This window comes from Cheilinus undulatus, linkage group 11, assembly GCF_018320785.1.
Source record: "Cheilinus undulatus linkage group 11, ASM1832078v1, whole genome shotgun sequence".
NCBI lineage: Eukaryota > Metazoa > Chordata > Actinopteri > Labriformes > Labridae > Cheilinus > Cheilinus undulatus.
The window spans coordinates 1479216-1505546 of NC_054875.1; the positions used below are offsets into that span (position 1 = coordinate 1479216).

The 26331-nt window shown below is 40.9% G+C and overlaps 1 protein-coding gene and 1 long non-coding RNA gene across 4 annotated transcripts; one reads left to right on the forward strand and one right to left on the reverse strand.

The window, feature by feature from the left end:
• Positions 1-1711: 1711 nt before the first annotated feature.
• Positions 1712-25250, forward strand: LOC121517161 (tumor necrosis factor receptor superfamily member 14-like). Of its 3 annotated transcripts, none has more exons than XM_041798723.1 (10): positions 1712-1920; positions 8644-8780; positions 9201-9294; positions 10308-10433; positions 11811-11966; positions 15115-15202; positions 22446-22636; positions 22717-22748; positions 23854-23916; positions 24632-25250. In XM_041798723.1, exons 1-9 carry the CDS (start codon positions 1884-1886, stop codon positions 23911-23913), a joined length of 921 nt encoding a protein of 306 aa, XP_041654657.1. In that variant the 5' UTR covers positions 1712-1883; the 3' UTR covers positions 23914-23916; positions 24632-25250. The 3 variants fall into 3 exon arrangements, with proteins under 3 accessions (XP_041654657.1, XP_041654656.1, XP_041654658.1); XM_041798722.1 differs by having other exon boundaries at positions 1715-1920; positions 9189-9294; XM_041798724.1 differs by lacking the exon at positions 1712-1920 and adding an exon at positions 2051-2329 and having other exon boundaries at positions 9189-9294.
• Positions 4468-9706, reverse strand: LOC121517162. The gene is made up of 2 exons (XR_005992537.1): positions 9239-9706; positions 4468-4683 (listed from the first exon to the last, which is right to left on the reverse strand). It is a non-coding gene; the product is annotated as an uncharacterized LOC121517162 (long non-coding RNA).
• Positions 25251-26331: the final 1081 nt, after the last annotated feature.

A 26331-nucleotide genomic window follows, 5' to 3' on the forward strand; every position in this document is an offset into this window, starting at 1 on the left:
GCGTTACCCAACCAGAGAGACAAACTGTTGAAGAATAAAACAGCAAGAGCCACAGCCTAAGAGGTGAAGATGTGTTAAAGTGGCAAAACATGGGAGAAAAGGAGCAAAATAGGCAAAAAACTGAAAAAAAGAAAAAGTATTAAAAAATGGGAGAAAAATTGGCTAAAATTGATAACAAAAAAAAAGGAGTTAAAGGAAGTAAAAGTGGTAAAAATGTGGAAAAAAATGAGTGAAAAATGACTTTAATGGCCAGAAAGCAGCAAGAGTGACGAAATGGGGAAAAAGTGGCTTCAATGGAAAAAGGCTGGCTTAGATGGGCCAGAAGTGGAAAAAATTAAAAATAAAGAAGAAGGGGGAAATTTAAAAATAGCACAAAGCAGGTTAAAGAGGCAAAAATAACAGGGCCAAAGACAGGATAAAGACAGCAAAAATGGGCTTAAAAAGAGCAAAAATGATTAAAAATGGTGTAAAAGGGGGAAAAGTGAGTAAAATTGGAAAAGAAGGGTTAAAAGTTGCAAATAAATGTCAAAATGGGTAAAAAAAGTAGTAAAAATGTGGTGTTTTAATGACTATAGGTAGCTTAAATGGGTGAAAAGCGGCAAAAAAAGGTTGTAATGATTTTAAAAGAGGCTCTGCTGTTTGGACAGCAGGCTGTGAGGTCAATCAGCTGTTGTTAGTACCTGATGATGTTCACACTGATGCTGGGAAGAGAAGCAGCTCTCAACCAGACTGTACCTCCTCCTCTTCCTCTCTCTCTCTCTCCTTCAGTTCATCTCTGGGTTAAACGAGAAATGAGCAACGAAGATAAAGGAAACCAGAAACCAGTCTGACACAGAAGGACCTGATGGTTCACCTAAATCCTAAATCTCTGACACTGTCGGAGTTTTATCCCAGACTACCTTAGACCATGACATCTGTCCTCCGTCTGGAGAGAAAGAACCAGAGAGGAAGAACCAGAGAGGAAGAACCAGAGAGGAAGAACCAGAGAGGTAGAACCAGAGAGGTAGAACCATTGGATGAACCAGAGAGGAAGAACCAGAGAGGCAGAACCAGAGAGGAAGAACCAGAGAGGTAGAACCAGAGAGGAAGAACCAGAGAGGAAGAACCAGAGAGGTAGAACCAGAGAGGTAGAACCAGAGAGGAAGAACCAGCGAGGAAGAACCAGAGAGGTAGAACCAGAGAGGAAGAACCAGAGAGGCAGAACCAGAGAGGAAGAACCAGAGAGGTAGAACCAGAGAGGTAGAACCAGAGAGGAAGAACCAGAGAGGCAGAACCAGAGAGGAAGAACCAGAGAGGTAGAACCAGAGAGGAAGAACCAGAGAGGTAGAACCAGAGAGGAAGAACCAGAGAGGAAGAACCAGAGAGGTAGAACCAGAGAGGAAGAACCAGAGAGGAAGAACCAGAGAGGTAGAACCAGAGAGGTAGAACCAGAGAGGAAGAACCATTGGATGAACCAGAGAGGAAGAACCAGAGAGGCAGAACCAGAGAGGAAGAACCAGAGAGGTAGAACCAGAGAGGAAGAACCAGAGAGGTAGAACCAGAGAGGTAGAACCAGAGAGGAAGAACCAGCGAGGAAGAACCAGAGAGGTAGAACCAGAGAGGAAGAACCAGAGAGGCAGAACCAGAGAGGAAGAACCAGAGAGGTAGAACCAGAGAGGTAGAACCAGAGAGGAAGAACCAGAGAGGCAGAACCAGAGAGGAAGAACCAGAGAGGCAGAACCAGAGAGGAAGAACTAGTAGGACTAGGGAGGACTAGTCTTAGTGCCTCGACCACACATACTACTAGGATTCGTCATCCTCCATGTGGGACAGCCTAAAACCAGAAGAGCCTAGACCAGGGTTAACATTCAGCTCTTATTGTGAAAGTGAACGGAAACGCCCTCATGCAGACGGAGCGAGTCTTTCTCCTCTTGTTACGAGGTACGTCAGTTTTTCACTCTCTTCATATTTTCTCTAAACTAGTTCTCTAGTAAACCTTAAACGTAGTTAAAGTGGTTTATTTTGGTCTTAATGCTGAAACTCTCTCAGAGGAAATCAGTCATGTTCCAGAAAGTTCCATAAAGAAACAATGGCGGTAGACGGCTCTTGTCTCTGCGCTGCAGGACAGAAATATTTAGAAAATCTTTCGTACCATCAGCAATAAGACTTTATAATTCTACCGTAAACAGATGAGAGAGACTCCAGACAAATGAATTCCTCTTCGGGGATAAATAAAGTTATTGTATTGTGTTGTAAACGTCGTAGATGATCAGGTTCTGATCCTGAATTATAGTAATGGCGACGTCTTCTTGGTCCTGAATCTGTAGCCTGCTACAGTTAAATGGTTATGGTGGGTAATTATTGTCAGAGTTCTTCTTTGCACAGTGGTTGTTAATGTGACTGATGATGAGGAGTCTGCATGTGATGAAGATCAGCAGTGTTTACATTCAGAGAGCGGGGGTGGGGTGTATATATATATATATATATATATATATGTATATATATTCAGGCCTGGATTTGGGTTTTTTTGTGGTTTGTACTGCATTGGACTGAACTGTTTTCTTCTGAAAACCTGAACCAACTTTGTTCTGAACTAACTGACCTGTTTGCTGCTAACATATGTCAGAAACTCCTCTCTGCTCTTCTGTTTATTTCCTCATGTGTATCAGAGTCATTAGAGTTTACTGCATGCTCGCAGCTTTTGCTCATTGTTGTTTTTCTGTGCAGGTTAGAAAATATCAATACTAGCAGTCATTTCAGCATTAGTTTCTTAACGTCAGACTCTCACTGGTGTCCTCTCTAAGGCCGTGTTTATATGACGTTTTCTGGTGAGAACAAAAAAATCTTCAGCTGCGTTGTGGTCGTCTGTTTACTGGAGAACTCTCCTCAGGACTGCAGTCACCATCCAGGCTTCAACTTCTTTTGTGCATGTAGACAAAATTTTACAGGGCCATGTCTGTGATGCGTTCAGTGGCATCGTGGAAATTCAGGTTCTCTTGGCAAATGGCTGATGCAAAAAATCCATAAATAGAAAGCGAAAAATTTTCTGTCTTGATGGTCCCTGTTAATTTTTGAAACACGTCCAAACGCATCAGAAAGTCAATGTTCAGTTGATTTTCAGATAATCTGACAGTAGCACTATTGAATTAGAGCACTCCAGTATCAGACATGATTTTAGTCCTGCAGCTTTAACCATTACAGCTGATTTTATTCTTCTTTCTGTGTTTGACCCCCTTCTTATCTAGTCCCCCACCTCTACATGAGGCTGACTCTGTCAGGATAGCAGACTCAGGAGGGAGAGTCTGGATGCTGGTCATTATTTAAAAGTTTATTTTAGATTTACATTACAGATGCATGAAACTCCTGCAGCTCTGTCTCCTTCAGAGTGCAGCAGACAGACACTAAAGTCTGCTAATAAATCATTCCCTGACACCTTTATGGATAAAAATCAAGGTTATATTAAATAAGACTTTTTGGTTTCCTGGTTCAGGTTTAGATGAGCTCATTTGGTCCTTCTCCCTGGTCTAAAACAGAGCTGATGTAACTCTGTTATTATACTGCAGATGAACAGGCTGCTGCTATCAAACTATGAGCTCTGCTTTAAGGCTCTGTTAGAAGATAGATATAACTGTCTAAAATGTTCCTGATGAACTAAAATAGACTTAACAACACAAAAGAGGACACAGAACAGAATCATCATTTTATTGTGATGAATGCAGGGAGATAGAAAGTGTTAAATATGTGGGACAAACCTTCAGACCCCCCCTCACCACAGGAGATAGTCTGCACCAGTCTGAGTCCTGACATGGCGCTATGGTCGACCTGTGGTTTATTCTGTAGAGTGGACCGTTCCATGGAGGATTCTGTGCAGCAGTGGTTCTCAAACTGGGGTCCGGGGACCCCTTAGGGTCCGTGAGCCAAGGCTTGGGGGTCCGCGAAATGATTGGAAATAATAAATAGTGCCATGTCATTAGAAATCAAATAAATACATATAGAACCACAACACCATAAGACAACCATACTAAACCAGTGACTCCCATGAGTCAGCTTTAAGCCAATAAAAACTCAGATATGATTGTGACATCACCTAAATCTATCAGTCAGTTTGCTCAGGATGCGTTTGGTGTTCAGGTCCAGCCAGCAACAATGGATAAATATTTAAGCGTGTCCCCTTCATCATGTGATGCTAGACCCAAACCAGCTGAACAGGAAATGTGATGAAGCTGTCAGGAGTTTAGTTTCATTGAGATCAGCCAATGAAGACCTAAATGTGTCTCCATGTGAAGCCATGAAGCCCGCCAAGCTAAAGCACCATCTGAACACAAGGCATGCAGAATTTAAGGACAAAACTAAAGATTTTTATGATGAGAGGGTGAGGAATACATCCACCAGAAAACAGGAATGGTGAACCTGACCACAACCTCAGAAAAAGCACAGAGGGATTCTGATTGGCTGCTTAAAGGATGGCAGAAAGAAGCCACACTGAACTGGACAAGAGCTTTTATTTAGGTAGAAGAGTTTAAAATACAGCATCTAGGAGTACAGATGACAGTTAACACATGTTTAATCAGTGTGAGGGTCATGTGGGGGTCCTTGGAGGGGTATCCTGTACGAGGTCCCTAGCCCTGAAAAGTTTGAGAACCTCTGCTGTGGAGGACGCTCATGAAAGGTAGAACTTCAGAGATGCAGATTTAGGAGCAGAATCTGAACAGAGAAGATGGAAAGTTAGGACTTGTCCAGTAGAAGTGGGAGGTAGAGGGTAAAGGTCAGCTGTTTGATCAGAGCTGGGATGACGAGGTCACTGTTCAGCCCTCTGGAGGAGTCATGGAGACAGCTGAATAAAACTCAGACTAAGGAGGTTCTCAGCCCTGGAGGCGTGCTGGCTATCCGCTGTTCATGTTCTGGACGGTGGAGGAGGGAAATATTAAAGACTGCTGGGTTAGAGAAGCACTTCACTGAGAGCTTTTCTTTTCTGCAGAGCTCAAGTTCAACGTTCTGTGTTAGTCTAACTGAATAGATCTCTTATCATAAGTAATAAAGTCATAAACAGATGTAGAACTTCTCCACCCTCAGCTCTGTTTGAGCCGGACTACAGGGATATAAACTGATTTAAGACAGGGAGAATTCAAAAGTGAAACAAAAGCTACTCTGTTATCACTGTCTAGATAAAGATCATGATGAAGCTGATGAACTAGAGAAATGCTGGCATGAATGAGGAATGATGAGGGTGATGATAGAGGGACTACAGTCTGGTGGACAGGTCTCTCCATGGAGCCCGATGGTTCTGTTAAGCCATGTTTCCATCAGGGGGTTTGATTCAGTACGGTTTGGTATGGTTTGGTACGCTGAACCCCAGAATAGTTTGCACGGGGGGCCGAAAAGTGGGGCGGTACAGGTCAGTTTTTTTTGGGAACCTTTCCGACTTTTGCTCTATGGAAATGCAAAAAAAAAAAAAAAAAAAAAAAAAGAAAAAAGCGCGCCGTTCTGCACCGAACTGAGCCGGACCGCTTGGTGGAAACGACCTGTCTGTGTCAGAGCTCTGTGTTCTTCAGATTGATAGCATTAATAACCCTCAGTTTTATTATCAGCTCTTATCAGGAACACTAGAGTCAAAGCCCAGCCCTACTAACAATCATCTCTCTGAGTTCTCTCCAGCTCCTCTATAAAACCAACTTCAACTCAAACATGCTGGTTCCATTAATGACAGCTGAGGTTTACATTTGGACTCGTTTGACAGGGAGGGGTGCGTTTAGGAGCCAGAGAGTGTAGGAGAAACCAGACTCTACATGACTCTGCTGCAGGGTTAATGAGGCCATGTGTGCTTTGCCCTCTGTTCAGCAGGAGTGTTTTATACAGATTAAACTTTATAACAGTCATATCCCATATAAAGACAACCTGATAAATCCCTCTGTAATCAGGAGTCCTGTGGTTTCAGTCTGAGACAGAAAACATTCATCATCAGTTTTATAATCTGTCAAAAATACCTTTTTATATGAGTCATGATAAAATCAGCTGATCATAGTTTCACAGTGAGATTCTGTTCATGTCATCTCCTTCTCTAAAAACATGAAGGAAGTATTTATAAAAATGTTTTATGTTCTGTTAACTTAAATTATTAAGTTTAAATATATTTTCTAGTAAAGTCAGGGTAAAATTCATATATTTGTCACAAGAGGCCCTTTTTGTCAGGGTTTGAGGCTTTTTTATGTTTTAATTTAAAATTCTAAAAGAAAACTTGACCTCAGAAATCACATTAATCAGTTTATTTCCCACATTTATTTTTTTGTCTGTATATTTCCATTGACTTTATTTGCAGTTTTTTATCCCTTTTTCCATTTTTTGCTACTTTTATCCAGTGTTTGCCCTTTTTTAAACCAGTTTTTGCCAATTTTATCCTGCTTTTTGCATTTTCTCCCCTTTTTTTCCCATTTCTTTTCCCAACATCCCCAGCTTCACCAACATACTGTCCTCTCATTTAGAAGATTTCATTAAAAAGGTAGTGAACACTTTGACATTTTTTTCATCTGTATACTTGAGTATCTGACTGAACTATGATAAAACACATCAATGATGGTGTTATTTCTGACATTTGCACCAAACTGATAAAAATCTGCATTTTACGGCTTTAGTTAGCTCAAGCGGACATCTGCTTTGAAAAATCTTCTCTAAAAAGTTGGGGCTTATGTGCACAAACTCGATATAAAAAGTAGAACACTACCACCTCTAACTGACTTTACCATTCAGAGACCACTCCCATCCTCTCCTGCACCGCTTTGGCTCTGAGAGCTATGGCTGTAGTAACACCGCTGCTGGAACCAGCAGCCTGAACAGGTAGTGCTCAGAACAAGCATGGACTGCCACCACACTATAGCCTGATTCAGGGGGACACTAGAGGGGAAAACTTCTCCACTTTAAAAGATCGCTATGAGGCAGCAGTGCTGTGGGACTCTGTCTGTGTCTCTCTCTGATAAGGGGAATTCACTGTCACTCCTTCCTCATCTGGAAAGCCCCGTCCTCTCCCCTCCCTCCTCTCAGTGATAGACTGCTCACTCTCTGTGCCTTTTATGAATTATGGAGGTGAGCGGAGTTCACCGGAGTTAAAGAAGCCAGGGACTGTTTAAATCATCGTTTTATTCCCTCTGAGCCCCTGATTTACACTCTAAATACTCGCCCTAGTCTCCGACAGTCATTTTTAAAACATAAAACTCATATCTGAGACACGTGACTTTACCTTTAGACCACAGAGAATCTCTCTGTTTAAAATGTAAACAGTGTTCATGTAGAAACCTGATTAAACATGCCTCTATAGTTCATGTAGATAGATGCATCATAGTTCCTCATTCTATGCTGCTTATTTCTCACATGTAAATGATTCACATCAGTATAAATCCAGTGGACCTTAAACCAGACTGAACTCTGATCTCAGACTAGTTCAGACTATCTCAGACTAGCTGTGTGTTCTCTGAGAGGACGATGAAGGAGATGTAAATGCTGAATAAAGATCAGGTTGAATATCTGCTGTTTCTGTGATGGGATCCTGCAGGAGAACTCAAACATGTTTGTACCACATTTTCTCTGATTATTCAAGGTCGTTGTGGTTTTATGTGAATTCTTCTGGATTTATTGATTGTTGAAGGTCATGACCCTTCAAACCTCCATGATAGATTTATTTATTAATCTGTTACTCTGATGTGGACCTACAGGCTCTCACATAGAGCATGAAGTTAAAATAAGCCATGTGTTCTAACCTGACGTGTACCAAGGTTGTTAGAAACATGTTAAATTAAGGGTTCCTTTACTCTGGTGGCCTGGGCCCTGATCTGAGAACACTTGACCCCAGAGTCTGGTTGATTTGATCAGTGTGAACCGTACTTCTCCCAGCCTCACACCTAAACACTTTCACATGATTTCAGAGTCAGACTAAATCCCACAGTCAGAGTAAAATCCTGAGAGTGTTGCTGAAGTTGATCTCAGTCGTCAGGATTAAGACGGTCATAAAACTAGATCTAACCAGTTTAAGGCGGTCTCTGTTCAGTCGTGGTGTGGAGATAAAATCAAACATGTTTGGTGTTGCTCTGAGTCTTTAGTCTGGTTTTATGCAGACAGTGTTCTCAGTGACATGACTGTCATCATCTACCAATGGGAGCCAGTGTTGAGAGTTAGCACGTTAAAACAGTTAACCTTTCAAAACATGAACATGAGTGTAGGTCGGTCTGAAGCTGTCAGATCTCTGCACCACTGTCTGCTGCAACCACCTTCTTCAACCCCACCAGAGATTTTCTCTGGGTTCCAGTCAGGAGACTGATGGCCATTCTAGAATCTTCCAGGACTTCCTCTGGGACCAAGACTTTACTGAGTTTTAGGGTTTTCTTGGACCATGGTCCTGTTGGAAGGTTCAATGACACCCAAGCTTCAGTTTCCTCACAGACAGCATGACGTTTCCTCCTAGGATTTCCTGATCCTTCAGTGAATCCATCTCACCTTCCACACGCTGCAGGAGGATGCCAAGCAGCCCCAGAGCATCCCTGAGCCACCGCCATGGCTCGTCAGCAAACGCCTCTGTCTAGACATTTGCTGATCTGTGTACCCATTTACAAAGGAGAGAGGATAGTGAGGCTGAAGGTGAATGGTCATGTCTAAAACAGTCTTTCTTTCTGTTCCCAGATGCTGTCGTTGTTTTGGACCACAATAATCTCGTCATTCTATATCTGAGTGATGTAACGTCTTCTCTCCATGAAAACCAGGTCCTGATCTACAAAATAACACTGATAAATGAACCGTGCTCCATTATGTTGTTGATGGTAAGTCATTTTTTTATGCATGAATTTTCCTGGCAGGGAAACAGTTCAGACATCATCATAATTTCTCCTCATCAGTTCTGTCTCTGTCATCTTCCTCCACAGGAACTAAACATGTTTTATATCTGCTTAAAGAGAAGAGTAGATTTGGTTATTCCTCTGTAGGCAGAGTGTAAATACAGGCGGGGTGTAAATACAGTCAGTGTAGGCTGTTCTCACACATGTTTTAACCTTTCCTCCCACTGGTTAAGTAGAGGCAGACAGACAGAAGGAGTATGAAAATTCATCACTTCTTATTTTAAAACAGTTTCCACATAAAGATGATAAAAACATAAGAACATATTTGTCAAAATAAAAACCACTGAAACTTTCCTAGCCTCCTACTGATGTTACTGTTTCTGATATTTCTAGTTCTTTCTGCAGATCTTCATGATGAATATGTTATTAGGTGGAACCCTCACCTGCCATCGGACGGAGTATGTGTTTGGGAATGAGTGCTGTCCCATGTGTCCTGTTGGTAAGATCCTCAATCTTCCTTATTCTGGGGTTTAAACCCAAGTGCTCAGGTATCTCAGGGTCTTGTTCTCGCTGGAACAAAGAGGGGAACTGAGATCCTCCAGGAGGGTGTTTGGGCTCAGTCTCAGAGAGAGAGAGGAGGAGCTCAGAGCAGAGCAGCTGCTGCTTCACTTTGAAAGATGGTCCTCACTTTGAGGCTATCTGATCAGGATCCTCCTGGTGGAGACCCCAGGGTAGACCCAGAACTCTCTGGAGGGATTATCCATCTGACCTGGGAATGCCTCTGGACCCCCCAGGAGGAGCTGGAATAATCCAGCGCTGGAAAAACAGAAGAAAAAGGAAGAAAATGATTGGATTAATGGATGGATTGTCTGCAGCTTCGTTCTTTTTTTCCTCAGTTGCAGCGCTGAAGTTTAAAGGTCACATATTTTACCTTTTAAGACAAGTTTATATCAATCTCAGAGGTCCCAAAAACATGCCTGTGAAGTTTGTTGCTGTAAAAACACTCCAGTATTGGATTTTATGTCTAAAACCCCCCTCTGTTTCAGTCCTGCTCAGAACAAACTGTTTATGTGTCTGTGGCTTTAAATGTTACTGAGCTGTCTGACTCCGCCCCTGACCACACCCCTCTTCAGAAATGGATGGGGCTCTCCTGATCCCCCTCTCAGCTGGCAGCTAATGATAAACCTGGATCAGAACCAGACTGATGATAAACCTGGATCTGAACCAGACTGATGATAAACCTGGATCTGAACCAGACTGATGATAAACCTGGATCAGAACCAGACTGATGATAAACCTGGATCTGAACCAGACTGATGATAAACCTGGATCTGAACCAGACTGATGATAAACCTGGATCTGTACTGACGTCTGCTGAAGCTGTGATGGGTCTAAAAGAGTTAGAGGGGAGAAGCAGAGAGAAACGGATCAGATCAGGATAAATTCATGGCTGTCCAGAATTCTCATCATCTTAAACTCTTTATCTCATGAACTGTTTGTTTGTTTTTACAGGAAACAGGGTAAAAACAGACTGTGAGGTGTACAAAAGCACCTCGTGTCAGCCGTGCTCTGAGGGAACCTTCATGAACAAGCTGAACGGATTAAAGTCATGCTTGCCCTGTTCGTGGTGTGAAGCAGGTACATTCTAGGGCAGAGCAGTGATATTGTGATGGCTTTTCTCTCTGGGGTTTCTGTTAGAGTGGTTCCAAAAGGGGGCGAGGGTTTCTCTGTTTGTAGGACCTTAGGCTAGGACCTATAGAAACGTCAGTCAGACTCGGTCTGTTTGCTGTTGAGGAGCCCTTGAGCCAATCAGAATCATCCAGTGCCAGTTGGAGGATTTTGTTTGTATGTAGTACAGTAATGACACTCACATGTTCAAATAAGTTCAGTTATGAATCACTGAAACATCAGTATTAACAGCAGTTTGCTCCACTTTTACTGTAAGACAGGGAGAAAAGGAGTTAACCCTTTATGAGCTACCATAGAAGGCAAAAACTAAATTTAATTGACCTATGACTAAGCCACGCCCCCTCCACTCACTCGGACAAACAATGAACATTTAGTGACGGGCGCTATTGCAGTTGTTACAGTAGGAGACATTTCACAGGGGGCCATCGATGATTTTTGGAGACAGAAAGATCACATATCATCTAGAAGTCACTAAAAGGGTCTAAACTACACATTGGAGGGATATATTAATCATTTTATTGTCGAGAAGGTCAATAAAAAGCTTCAGTTACAAGCCCAAATTCACAGGTCCCAGTGCAAACGTCAAAACCGCATCCCATTGCCATCACAATCGCAGACCACAAGATAGAGGACCAGCATCAAAGTGCCACTGAAGTTCAGGTTTTTGGCTCAGAATATGAGAACCCAGCTATCATTGGGCGAGAGGCAGAGTACACCCTGGACTGGTCACCAGTCAATCACAGGGCTGACATATAGAGACAGACAACCAGGCACACCTACGGGCAATTTAGAGTGATCAAGTAACTTAATGAGCATGTTTTTGGTGGTGGGAGGAAGCCAGAGTACCAGGATAGAACCCGCCCTCTGGCAAAGATTATAATGCAGTTTACCATACAGCTGCCATTTATTTCTTTAAATATTTATTTCTGCTTTTATAAAAGCGTACATTTTTATTTAGAAACAGCGAAGTCTTACTGAGAGCAAACCACACCATGGTTATCAGCTTCCTGTGTTGTAACTGCAAACTTCACCCTTCCTGCCAAAGTGAAACCAAACTGTGTTTATGTTTTGCACGTCTTTCTCTGACCTCTGAAACCCAGACTAGAGTCTTTCTGATGATCCTGTGAATTTAAGGACCAGTGAAGCTTTAAATGTTTCACATCTTGTATGTCTCATGAGCTGACAGCAGATCAGTCGTTAGGATTTGTATAGAATAAAAACTTTAGCAGGACTCTTGGTGCAGGTCTGCAGGATCCTGTTTGGATTCATCCTGTGTCTGTAGCATGTTTACCAACTGTTCTTTAATACAAACCTTTTTTTTTACAGATTCTGGTCTGAAGATAAAGTCAGCGTGTACAAAATCATCAGACACAGTCTGTGAACCTCAGGAAGGATTTTACTGCATAGAGTCTGCAGAAGAAGGCTGCAGCCAAGCCAAGAAACACAGAAGCTGTGAACCAGGAGAATACATCAGAGAGAGAGGTTGGTTTCCTGTGTGCATTTGAGATTACTGTTGTTAAATTTCAAAGAAGCAGAAACCTCCTACTCAAAGCTGCAGCAATGGAAAAACAAAAGTAAAACAGTCACAGAGGTAGAGTTCATGATTATACAGCCATTATTCAGCTCTGACAGCTTCCATTTTCATTATAACACTGATGTGTAAACTATGACACCATTTCTATGTGGAAAGACAAAAATAAATTCATGCACTAAGAGGCAAAAATTTATTATTGATATGGGAAAAATACCTTTACAAAAATAGTAAAATTCATGAAAAAAATAGCATAAAATAGTCTTAGAAATAAAGCATTTAGACATAAATCTGCTTTCTCCTGTTCTTGGGGACAAGGACAGTATCACAGTGAAAATATCCCTGATGAGCTAAAACCAGAACAGTGTGTGTAAATTCACTGAAAGACTTTGTCTGCAACCAAAAAGTGTAAGATGTTTATCATGTTTGTCATAGATTTTATTTTTAGTGCCTGAGCACCGGTCTAGGGTTGATGAGGACCCTACTGTACCTGTATGGGTCACTCATCTGTCAGAAGAGTCTCTGATTTGGGGGCTTCATGCTCAAAAACTCACCAAACTTCACTGAAAATTTACCCACAGGGGCCCCAAACAGAGATAGGGGACTGGGTAAGAGCTACGTCCTCGAAATTCAGCACACATGTGTATCAGGATTAGACGAGAAAAACAGTCTCTTGGGGCCGTCCTCTAAAATGTACAGGAGGTGCACTACAAACAGCTAAAGGTTAAATTTTGCCAATTTTGGGTGATTGACAAGTTTCATATTTTAACGAACTAATCCGAGCGATTTCATCTGATTGACTGAAGAATTTCTGTACACATACTAGACAACATGGAGGTCTAAAGTAATGTGAACTGTGAGTTTTCACTGTAGAGCAGGGCTGTGACTGCCGCCCAAACTTTTACAACTATTTTGTTCATTTTTTATAATGAAAATTCACAAATAATGCTTTATAACTTTTTATAGCTTATGTCAGTCATCACCTAACTTCACAGGGATGATCACACATTGATTCTAAGTACATTCAGTAAAGCAAAGGTTAACCATAAGGCAAATTGACCTTGACCTTTGACCTCCAAACTTTCCCATTCATCCTGGAGTCAGATTGGATGTTAAAGAAAATCCCCCCAATCAGGGACTGGTCTTAGGAAAGTTTTTTAGATTTTTATTCACTCTTTGCCCTTATTTACACTTCAAATACACATCTTAATTTTCAGACATAAATGTCATTCTGAATGCACACCTAGAATGACTAAACCTTTACATCCGTTGGATCCTGAGGCTCCAGGCAGTTGCCTGCCCTTGCCTTGTTTTCACTTTCCCTCTGCTGCAGATTAATGACCTGACTGAAGAACAAGCTGATCCTCTTACTGCTTACAGTAAACCTGAGTCAGAATGAAAGTGAAAGAAACTTGTGATTGTGATTGCACTCTTGGACAATGAAAAACACTGACCACTGACGCTGACCACTAGATTATACTGGAATTTTCTGCTCTGCAGCACAAAGACTGCTTTCATGAGAGCTGGGTTGTTTGGGTTCATAGAGGATATAGTCAAAGGAGCAGCTGTTCTACTGAAAGAATCCTGCGGGTGTTTAAACAAAGCATGAACACCTGCTCTGTTTGACTCTGAGGGCTGTGTGAAACCTTTAGAGCTTTAGGACCTCATACTGAGCAAACTGGGACATCTGGTGGATGTGAAACTTACTTCACATCTTAAAATAATCCTTCCTGCAGTAAGTGGCGCATTAGCAAAAAAATATGCAACGCTAATTCAGACATATTCAAATATGTAGCGGAGCAGACCCAGACCCTGTGAGATTTGATGCAAATCTAAAGTTTCATACAACAGTTACAGTGACTTCCTGTGAAATGGCGAGATAAAAAATTGCTCAGCAATTAAGAAATGGCCTAATTGTGTCACTTCCTGTTGCCAGTAGGAGGTGCTACATCAAAATGATGAAATTAACTTCTGAATATGTAGAGGGGCAGACCCTGATCCTACATGTGAAATATGAAAGTAATCCTACGTTTGGTATGAGTTGCACATACTTCCTGTCAAATTGGCGAGATATTGAAATGCTTGCTGTCGCCATTGAGACATCCTTTAATGAAACATGTCTGTGTTGGGGCCAATCATCGAGGTCCTTTTGTCAAAAACAGAGCTCAATAGGTTAAGCATAATAAAAAGAAAGATATGACCCATTTTTGTCACTTCCTGTTACCAGTAGGGGGCGCTGTGATGAGATGTTTGAGCGTGGTCAGTGTGAGATTGTTGTCTGCTAAGAAAGATGAGAAGGAAACACAGAGTATTGTTTACTAAAGTTATAACAGTTTAAAGTAATTTGGCGCCATTGAAAATGGTTTATTTTGAAATTGAGGTGAAGCTGGTGGACTTCCTGTTTGGGTTTGGGCGTGGGTCCAAGAGTCTCATGATGACACACATGAAGACCAAAAACCATAAATCTAGACTGAATGGTATGCAGGGGCTAAATATTTAAAGGGAAAGTTAAAAAATCAGAGGCGGAGATGTTCAGTTTGCCAGACGGGGCGCTGTGACAAAGTAATGCTGTTAATGTATGAATGTGTTCAGGATCAATATGTGATCATCCCTGTGAAGTTTGGTGATGACTGACATAAGCACTAAAAAGTTATCAGGCATTATTGGTGAATTTTTAATGCCAAAAAAATTGTTTGCTTGGGCTTTAGTCACGGCCCCGCCCTACTGTGAAAACTCCCAGTTCATACAACTTCAGACCTCCAGGTTGTCTAGTATGAGCAAAAAAAATTCTTGAGTCAATCGGATGAAATCTCTCAAACACATTCATTTCCACTGGGGGAAAGTTTTCTGTGAAGTTTGGTGAGTTTGTTAAAGCCCCCTGATGAACTGTTGTTCTGACAGAAAATGACACATTAGGCTCCTCAGCGACCCTAGATCAGTACCCAGACCCTCATAAACATCTGTTAGGATAGGCAGTACCAGTGTAGTCCTGTGAAGGGACGTCCCACTTGGTATACCCCGTGGTGTCCTGTTTTAGTAATAAGGGCGTGAATGTGTGCAGGGAGTTCATCACTGAGTAACCACTCTGTTTTTCTGCAGGAACATCAACCACAGACACGCTCTGCTCTCCCTGCTCTGCAGGAACATTCTCAGACGGGACGTTAATGTCATGTCAGACACACAGACAGTAAGTGGAGCTTTAAATCACACATGAACACAGCAGGAATTTCAGAGTAGGACAACTCAGCTTGTCTCCTGATAGACGATTCAAACCAAGAGAGAGAGGGCATCGACACTCTGGAGATGTTCTGATGGTTTCTATCTAAGCGTAGCCGCACCCTGGAGGGTTAAACTGTGAAAGTTAAAAACGTAGATCAGAGCATGAGGACAGTTTCAGCTGATTTTTAACATTAAAATCCTCTCAACCATCGGTCATCAACTGGTGGCCCTGGGGCCACATCAGGCCCCCCACAGCTTCCAGTCTGGCCCCCAAAGATTCTTCAAGTCAGAAAATGCACATAGGAAATTATATGATATCTTTAAATACCTAAACAACCCCAAAAATGATAAATATTAAAGCATTTTTATCAGTAAAGACTTCTGAGGCAGGTATTGTTGTTCACAAGTAAAAGAGACACGTGTGATTTAACGTTTAATAACCTTTGAACCAGAAATCATTACTGCTTACTTGTTTTTCCTCTGAAAGGTCTCAATAAAGATAAAGATAAAAATTTCAATCATATGGCACCATTTCTGTTTGTTTTAAATTAGTTTCTCACTACAGTTAAATATAGATTCAAGGCAGTGTCCATTTAGGATTATTTAATGTGTACTTGTTTTTTTTTTCTACTATTGTACCAAATTATTTATATTTGTACAAGGTTGTTATTGATCTCTGTTTTTGTGTATGTCTGGATGTCATACCCCACGGTTCTAAATAAAGTTAAAAGTAAAAAAAAAAAAAATTAAAATAAAAAAAAAAGGATAAAAATCTGCAGTTTTCAGTTTTATTTCTGGTAAATTTTGTCATTTCACTGACAAAGATGTCCACTTCACAAAAACTGCAGTAAAATATTATAAATCTTTGAAGTAAATCTTTTGAAAAAGCCTGAAATATACAAACCAAATATTAATTAAAGCTGCAAGCAGCGATGATGGGCCCTCGCAACCCGTTGCACGTCGGGATGTGCTGTGACCATGGGTGTATGGCAACCGTTGAGTGCCAGCAACAGAGCGTGCTGCCACATGGGGTATGTGGGTTTGCAACACTCACAGTTTCACAGAAACAGAAGGTGATCCCCCTCATTCATTTCCAGAGCTTGCTGTTACTTTGGCAGTAAAACCAAATGAGCATGAGGTATGAGCCCTGAAAGTTTGGAGAGCTGCTCCAAAAAATGAATAAATCACTGGATTGTCAGCTCACAGCTCCTCTTTCTGCTCTGCTTGGCTCAGTTACTCTCTCTCTCTTTCTCTTTTGCATGCTTGCAGCCTCACTCCCTCTTCCTCTTGTTCACGCCCACTCCACAGGAGAAAAATGACTGAGTGGCTGAAAGCATTAACTGTTCTCAGACTGTTGAAATCATCAGTGTGGAAGATAGAGGAGAAAATACAGAGATACAGATGTGTACAAGTTTGTTTCATTATTATCTTCAATGCTTTGATATCTCCTCTCAGATTGTTTTGTTGTTGTTGTTGTTTTTACCATGTATTTATGGATAAACAGACAGATACAAACAGTACTTTACTGCAAATCAAGCACCCTCAGTATTTTATATTTCATGCCTGCGACACAAGCCGAGACTCCTCAGATTCCAACAGTATCCTTCTTGTCACTCTATGATCAAAACTCAAGGAGTAAACAGCAGACAACCAGACCAAGCAACAATCCCATTTGATAATCAGAACAATGCATTTCAGCCTAAGTTTAAAGTTTTTTTTTTTTTAATTAAAGGTTGTTCCAGTCAAATAAATCCACCTGTAGCTGATACCCCAATGTCTTCCCATCACTTTGACCCTTTAGAGCCTCACAGCTACAAAAATGTGGTCTTTGCTGCCATCTGGTGTGTCACTGAAGGTTTTGACCTTTATATTATTCAATCCTGTAGCTGTAAAAAGAAGGTTTGGATTGACATGATGACACGGTTGAAACGCAGGATTCAGAATTGTCTATGCATACATGGAACTATTGATCACAGTCTAAGAGATCTTGACTACAGACACTTTATAATAAACCTAATTCTTTTATATCCAGACTGTTGCTCTCTCTAAATAATTCATTTTTGAAAATATTTTTCCAGTTCTTTTAGTTACCCCCACCTTTTATTCATGACTTTTAATGTTTTGCCACAGCAACAGATGTGTAAAATAAACAGATATAGATGCATAAAATACAGAGGTACAGATGCGTACATGTTTGTTTCATTATTTTATTCAGTGATTTTATATCTTATCTCATTTTGGCAATTTAACTTATATTCATGGATAGACAGAAGTATACTTTGTATTGTGTTGTTTGCTGTTTGGACCCTGTCCTTAAATATGATGCAATGCTGTGTATCATCAAAAGATGGCAGCAAAGCCTTAATTTCCATTAAGAGAGGACTGTTTTGAACATTTCAACATGGAAAATGACAGAAATAGACTTGCTTTTGTTTTACAATTTGGTTCCAAGAGATCCTGAGATGACAGATATGCTGAAGCATTTTCAAACACCTAGGTAATATGAACTGCAGGGGCTGATGTTTTGAAATACTGTAGGGGGCACCACTGAGCCAAATAGCCACGCCCACCAACAATCATCCTATCAATCTTCTCATTTCCTAATTTGGTATTTTTCTGCCAAGTTTCATGTCTTCGTAAGTTTTGTAAGCCTAGGATAATTCTACACCCTTTTAGGTAAGGACTCTTGACCTTCAAATTTCAATAATACCAACCTTGAGGGATGTGTCTGGGCTTATTTCAGCGGGATTTGGCAAATCTTGTAATAAATGGAGATTTTTTTAGTGAGCACCAGCCACTTTTATCACATGATGAGGCATTTAAATGTAAGGGGCCGCCATGGCCACGCCTTTCGACTAATGAGAAAACCTCGAATAACTTTTGACCGAAGACATCTCTTCTTGCTCTCCACCAAAGATGAAGCAGTTCGGATGAATGCCCTTGGATAAGTTTGTTCAAATACGACTCCTAAAATATGGCTAGTTTTACAAAAAAATTCAAAATGGCTGACTTCCTGTTTGACTTACGATATGGGTCCAAGAGGACTTTTTGTGCGTCCTGAGATGACGCATCTGCCCACACTTGTTCAAAATCCTAGGTCAAACCTGCTGGGGGGGCTGAATGTTTTAAATTTTGTAGGGGGCGCCATTGAGCAAATAGGCCATGCCCACCTCCAAACAGCACATCAGTTATCTCAGCATGCTAATGAGAATGTTTTTCCCAAGTTTTATTGCTCTACACATATCACAAGCCCTTGAGAATTCTACTTCCTGTTTCATCCAATGAAGCTAGTAGACTTCCTGTTGAGATTTCGGCATGGGTCCAAATAGCTTTTTTGTAGGACTGATGATGACATATATGCACACCAAAATTCAAAGGCCTGGGTTACACCAGCTGGGGTGGCTGATTTTTTGAAAATTTGTAGGGGGCGCCATTGAGCCAATAGGCCACGCCCACCTACAAAATAATATCAATCTTCCTAGCATGCCAATGAGATTTTTTTTGGAAAGTTTCATTGCTCTAGGTGTCTTATAACCATTTGAAAAATCTACTTCCTGTTTCATGGCGAACAAAAAAATCGCCATGGCCAAGCCTTTTAATGTAGACGTTTGACCATTATATATGTGTAAGGCCAACTCCTTGGGAACAGCCTGAGTGAATTTTCAGAATGTTCTGCTCTACCATGTAGGTTCTGCGATGTGAAATTCAGGAGTAGTGACTTTCTGTTGCCAGAGGGTGGCACTGTACAGTTTTTCAAAATTTCCAGCATGGATGTGTTCTGGCCTGGACTGTTATCAAGCACATGAAATCTGTCCCAGATATGACCATGTATACTAGAGTTATGACTGTTTAAACATTTTTGGCGAGACAAAATGGTGACTCTTGACTTTGTCGCCCCGCTGAGGCCACGCCCTCTGACAAAAAGTCAATTTTATTTTTCACAAAGCTAAATCCACTTCTATAGTCCTTCCTGACACAAATTTGGAACACATATCTTGGATAATTTTTAAACTGTAGCTTGCACTATAAACCTTGACATTTCCTGTCCCCACTAGGTGGCGCTTTCATCTGTAAAAAATCTGACCATATGAATGGGTGCAGGCCATGACCGCCAATATACCTGAGCAATATGAGTCCATTCGGACAATGCAAGGCTGAGTTATAAACTACTTCCTGTTTACCAGAGATATATGCAAATTTGAGGGCTCGCCATGGCCACACCTTTTGACTAATGAGAAAACCCCGAATAACTTTTCATCATCCATGTCTCATGTAGCTCTGTGCCAAAGTACAAGTCAATCGGATGAAATCCCTTGGATGAGTTCGTTCAGATATGACCCCTGGAAAAGGCCAAAAAAAGCTCCTTTTTTGCTTATTTATTCAAAATGGTGGATTTCCTGTTGGAGATAGAGTGTGGGCCCCAGAGGATTTTTTGTAGATCTCCCCAAGCCGCACCTGCACACAACATTTGATGAATCTACGACAAAATCAAAGGAAGGGGCTTTAACTTTGAAAACTGTTAGGGGGCGCTATTTTTGCACTTCTGAATTTTCATGTTGGAGACCCAAAAAATATCGAAATTTTTACGAGACCAGATGTATGTTCGAAGTTTCCTGCGAATTCAGAAATGTTAAGGGCCTCAAAAGTGCCGTGCAATGACGGCAAATTGTAATTTGAATAATCCTAGCGATTACAATTAGGTCCTCGCACCACTCAGTGCTCAGGCCCTAATTATATTTTGGGGCTTTTAACCCTTTAAAGCCCAGTATTAGAGGGCTGCATTGGGATTGGGTCCCACGGGACCCGACACAAATCTCACGGGAGCGGGCGGCGAAAAATGTTTTATTTTATTTATAAAGTTTATTTGATAGGGACAATGCAAATTACATAGTAAAGCTTCAGTCTGTTACAAACAAGCTAAAAGTAACTGATGTTTCACGCATAGAGATTATAGCTATTGCTAGTTTCCATCTCCTGTCCCTAGTTAGGCTTTTAGAAAATGAAAATGAAAGAAGGTACAAGTAAAGATTTACATAAAAATTGCGTAGAGACAGTTACAATTGATTAAAAGAGCAAAATTAAAAGACAAAATAGTAAAACTTTACATCATAGTTACATAAAATGACAGCCAAACATAGAGTAGGCTATTTAAAAGTGCTCACATCTCTGATTTTGTTTGAAAACACTGCGGGATCAGGATGTGGCCTAGCGACAGGATGATGATGTAGAAAAGAAGCTCAAACAAGGTCTTTACAGAAAAAGAAAACAAGGCAAGCCAGACAAGTTTTGTTTCTGCAGACAAGCTCTGATGGGATAACAGATTAATATCTACTACGGAACACTAAATGGCCAGACAAATAGCCTACAGTTTCATGAATAATTATTCCAACTCTGCGGATTTTTGTGTTGTGAACGTTGATGTTTATGCTGAGAGAGGCTAAATGAGCTGTACTTGGTGCTGAAACACGGCAGATTTGACTGACAGCTGCCACTCAGAGAGAGAGTGAGGGAGAGAGATGCTCTCCGTCAATGTACGTGCTTTTCTGCACGTGATTCTTTGTTAATCATTTAGATTAAGAGGTTGTTTTCAGTCATAAGGCACTGATTTTCGTTTTTGATGTATTCCGTGGCACTTTTGTTTCCCCTTTGCCACCGGAACAACACCCAGTCTTACGTGTTTTCTCCTGCGGGACAGGAGAAGACACAAAATCAGTGCATCTCAGTTACTGTGCAGGCATGGATTCTCAGGGTTTTGCAGGAGCGGACACACACACACACTTGTTTTACACACACCATTATCCAACATCAGCGGTGACACACACGTGTGTCAGTAGTAAGGCAGCGCTGCAGAAAACAGTACAAGTGTGAAATTTTGCGTCATGCTTTAAAGGGGAAAGTAGCGCCATCTGGTGGACAAACGTAAAAACTAAAACTGGAAAGCTAGTTGTCCAAAATGAATTCTTAACATAAAGGAATGCTTTAGTTTATGTTCATATAAATGTGGGATAAGGAATGGCTTTTCAGTGGTTTTCAATGGGACATTTTTGATCCATAGGAACAAGTGTGTCATTTTTGAGTAGTTTAGCTTTTCTAAGCTAACTTAAGGAACTAGGATACCATTCAACTTTTTAAAATCAGTATCCTTTGTTAAGTTTGAGCTATAGTAATTCAACACAGCCTAAATGACTTTAAAATAAATAAAAAAAGAATGGCACAAAATGTCCCTAGCACCCCTTAAGGGTTCAGACTTTTTAAACTTGGAACTTTTAGATTTCCTTGTAAATTTCTGCCTTTTTAAACTTTGACTGTGATTTCCTGTAAATATCTGATTTTATAATCTCAAAAATTTCAAATTATTCTCCAAAAGTTTGGGTTTTTTTGTCCATAAATTTTTGTATTCTCTTTTTTCCATCTCTTTGTTGGCCCTAATGCGCTGTCATAATTTAGTTTCTGATCATGGTTCTCAGAGAATAAACATCTAGTTTTGACCAGGTTAGAGCAGACAGGGTCCCATACCCCACCCTTGGATCTTTGGCGCCCCCTGGGGGTGCCTGGAGCCCAGGTTGGGAACCTCTAAACTAGAGAACTATGAAACATCTAACAGATTCCTCCAATCACTGACTGACTGTTCCTCTCTCTGCCTCAGTAAACATGTTTGTGGCTTCAGGGAGTATTGATCATGTTTTACATCCACTGATCATCAATATTGATCTTTATTTCCTGTAAAGTGATGAATCCGACTGAAGCCCAGTTAAAATATTAACACAAGCTCACACTGAAGTTTCTATCCAGCCCTGTGTGTGTCAGACTGGGACAGTGGAGGTGTGTACATTTATGGGGCAGCGTGCTTCTATACACCCATCTCACAGCATTAAACGATGAAGAAGAGGAGGACAGCTCCGTGTTTATCCATGAATCATTGGTCTTATATCATAACTAAAGCTGGGCAGAGACTGGCGGGGGGATATCAGACCATGCCAGAGCGCCACAGTCTCAGTAACCAATGGAAACACTGATGTGGACGGCACAGTTATTTAGGCAAATTATTGTTTTCACTAAGACTGGAGTCAGGACGCTCTGGTATAAAATCAGGTTGAAAACCATGTAGAGAGAGGCCAGCTAATTAGCCCCACCCAGCGAGCATGTCATCACTGTTAAGATGGTCTATATATTTAATATTTACTATAATAACTGTTTCTTCATCATTACAGGTGTGAATCAGAGAATCGGTACCTCCTGAGACCAGGAACTGACTCAGAAGATGCTGAATGTGGAGGACTACAGTCAGACAGGACGGTTCCTATAGCTGTTGGTGTTGGTGGTGTTTTTTTATGTATTGCATTTGCAGTTGGAGTTATATGGTTTTTAATCAAAAAGAAGAAACCAAGGAGTCCAAAATCAGGTAAGGAATCTCTATGATGGTAAAACGTCACCTTGTTTTCTTATGATGATTCTGACATGACTTTATTTCTCATGTTCCAGGAGCAGATATAGAACCAATGAATGTCTCCCAGGTATGTTTTCTCCTTCATGTTCAGTCAGTCCATTTACAGTTAAATAATAAAATCAAGTCTCTGTCTGAAATCACACTCTGGTTCCTTTATAATGCTCTATATCATGAGTATACTGTCTGAGTCCTGCACCCACGGGTACCAAATGGAGACCTGAGAAAATGTTCAGCTATGGGAGAAAATATAATTCTATCATTTTAGTGTTTAGTCAAAACTATCCAAGACCAAAACATGACAGAGACCAGAGTGAACCCAGACCAAGACCAAGACTGGGACTTTTCAGGGTTCCAGACTGAGACTAAAACATATCATCATAGGGTAACAGTAAAAAAAACTCTCTCTCTTTAGTGTCAGCTTAATAAATCTGACAACAAAAAACAAGGAGTCTTCAGCTCTTTGCAAACATTGTTAACCTTAGCAGATTTATCTAACATATTGTCAAATTAAATCCTTATCTGTATAAAAAATCCACAGACAAGTCTGGAGTTGTTCTGAATATGTTAAATGAGATGTTTGTCTAGATTCATCAGGTGGATGAGGCCTAAAGTCAGTGTTCAGAGGTATTTCTGACTAGAAATAAGATGGGCTGGTTTGTTAATCTGCAGCTGTCTGACACATGAGACACTCTTACAAGATTTCAAGGAGGCAGAACAATCAGTGCCTGTTTATCTCTGTATTTCTGCTTCAGTGTTCTCATCAGTCACAATTTCTCTTACTAAATCATCTTATAATAAAAGTCTTCATTATTTGTTTTCATCAATGATCTGATTTAAAACAGCTGATCAGCAGAAGTTCAGTATTTACTAAAAGAAGATCAGAACCAGCCTGGCACCTTCAGAGTTTCATCATAAATTCACAAAGTAAACACTGACAGAAGCTGAGAGCAGCACGGAGAGCAACGAGTGAATTTAGAGGACAGACGAGTATCAAGAGAGAGAGGGAGAGCGAGTGGGCGTTCAAAACCTGGTTTTTAGACCAAGACTGTTCTGGAGTACTCCAAGACCACTGTATAGTCCACTATAGTCAGCTCACTGTGGAGGGAAAAGGGAGGAAGGACTGATTGTTGATTTCAGACTCAACCACTCACTGATCTTTGTTTTCCTTGAAGGGTGTGGCTTCAAACGGAGACGTACCTCCAGACATGGCGACAGGAAACGGCCCAGTGTAACTGGTGAGTCAGAGTTAATGTGAATGTTGTCTAACTGACTGAGGACACGTCTACACAAAACAGGATCTTTAGACAGACGGCTGAGTTCACAGATCTGCACAAATCACTGAAAATGCAACACATGCATGCTCACAGCGTCTTCTTTCTACAGAGAGGTGAGGATAAACTCACAAACATGGATTAACACCAGTGTTAATGTGGACAGACAGAGAAGTGGGCTAGTTTCTACTAGTGAGACATGCTCCTTAGGTTATTGGTGACTCTAAATTGCCCGTAGGTGTGAGTGTGATCATGCCTGGTTGTCTGTCTCTATATGTCTCAGTGACCTCCTAACCCCAGGATGACCTTATCCTGATCTAGAGAGGCTTTACTGTCAGAGTCAGAGCGTTGTGTTGGATTTTGAAGTTGACCTGGTTCCTTACATGTTTTCCGTCTGTTTGGATCGATCTGCTGTACGTGGATCGACACGTTTTGCAGCGTTGGTGTGATTTGAAATACCGTGGTGCATGCTGGGAAATGTGGTTCCCCCAACAGCCACTGTCTAATTCAAACACTGGTGACAGGCCTCAGGTGGGTCTTTGTCTAAGGGTCTCCTTACTCCTGAAACCAGTCCTCTGTTGTTCCTGATATTATTTGATTTAAAGCTTAGATAAACTTTATCATGTCTTTACAAATGAACCATCAGTGTCAGGTTAAAATAAATCTTTTCTTTTCACAGATCACAATGGAGGAAAAGAGGACTGGTGGACATATTAATGCAAACTGCAGGGTGAATGTCCTCCAGGATCTGGTTCCTGGATTCTGGGTCATTGTCTCTGCAGTGTTGATAAATATCATCAGTCTGTCCTAACAATGGTCCACTGAGTTGGACCTGAATCTGAAGGGGACTGAAGAGAAGACCAGGTTCTGCTGTCAGAGGACTTGGAGATGTGGTCTTTAAATGTGGATCTTTAGAAGGCTGTATAAACCACATACACACTGTTGACTGCTCTGAATCTGTCCTGAAGGTTTCAGCTCCTCTGATCACGTCCTGCTTTAAAACCTCTCTGTAGTCAAGTTTAAAATACAGTCTGCAAGATGGACTTGGAGACTGGTATGAAGAGGACTACTGCCTGGTGGACATATACCTCTGTGAGGTTAGAATAATAATAATAATAATAATAACGGAAATATTTCACCTTTTTTCTAAAAATACATGTGTATGTTTGTGTTATTTATACAAGAGAAACTAATTTTAGGAGGAACTTTTAAATCCTCTTGAATCCAACAACATACCTCTGAAATCTTGTGTTTTGTATGTTTTTTGTCCCTTTTTTAAATAAAAATATGAAACTCTACCACCTGACTATCTCTTCCTTCCTACTGCTCACACTTCCTGTCCATTCTGTCTCCATATCCTCCTCCTCTGACAGCCACTAAAGTGATCCATTCTGATCCAGGCACAGCTCAGACCATCACAAACACCACCAACCTTGGTTTTTACCACAGACCATTCTAATGGACAGGATGAACACACTCTGGTTCTGGAGAACTCTCTGATAGGGAGAACACTGGCGCCACCGTGTGGTCACTTTAGTAATAACACATGAGGGATGGGCAACGATGAAAATACACGATAAAAACTATTATTCTGGTTGATAGGGGTTTTTAAATGTGTTTATTTTATATTATATTATAGGATGGCCTTCAGTCAATCACATGATTATGAAATTAAATGAATAAATAAAATAAAGCATTCTGAATATCATTGATAAGAATATCTGACTTTAATGTAAATGTAGCTGTAGTTCCCTTTGTCTGCCACCAGGGGGCAGTAGCTCGGTGGTAGAGCAGTATGATGGTCCAGGAGCCAGTCTCCAAAGTTTCAGGTATCTCTCAGGTAGCAAAGGTGTGTAATAATGTTGCTAAAGGTCCATGTCTGTAGTTAATCTTTGATTCTGACAGACTTTCCTGAGTGTCAGTCAGTCAGAGTTATCAGCTGATGAAGAGAACCAGACCCCTGTTAAAGACTGCCGTCTAGACTCTGGATCAGGTCCTGGTTTACACTCATGCTGGACATTTGTCACAGTTGAAATATTGTTTGCTCTCATTTTAAAGGAGATCCTCTCAGCTTTGATTCAAAGCCATGTTTAAATCTTTCTGACAAATACAGACTTTACTGCAGCTCTTCAGTCAATCACACATTTTGACAGTTTTCACCTCCATTCTATTCTATCTTTTAGCTCTGGGACAAGCAGGAACATCAGGGACTAAAACTCAGACCCTGGACTCAAGGAGCCACATAAGAGACTTTCTGGGGTCCTGCAGAATGGGGGTCAATAGAGGTCACCAAAATCCTGCTCCACTGTTAAAGCTGTGATAAGTCTATTTCATTTGAAGCTGAATAAAAAGCACTCTGATCAAAGAAACAAGAATAAT

Coding starts and splice junctions, on each gene's coding strand:
- LOC121517161 (XM_041798722.1), top strand. CDS start 1,884: ATGCAGACGGAGCGAGTCTTTCTCCTCTTGTTACGAG. Junction 8,781..9,188: donor GCTCCATTATGTTGTTGATG/GTAAGTCATTTT, acceptor TGATATTTCTAG/TTCTTTCTGCAGATCTTCAT. Junction 22,637..22,716: donor ACCAAGGAGTCCAAAATCAG/GTAAGGAATCTC, acceptor CTCATGTTCCAG/GAGCAGATATAGAACCAATG.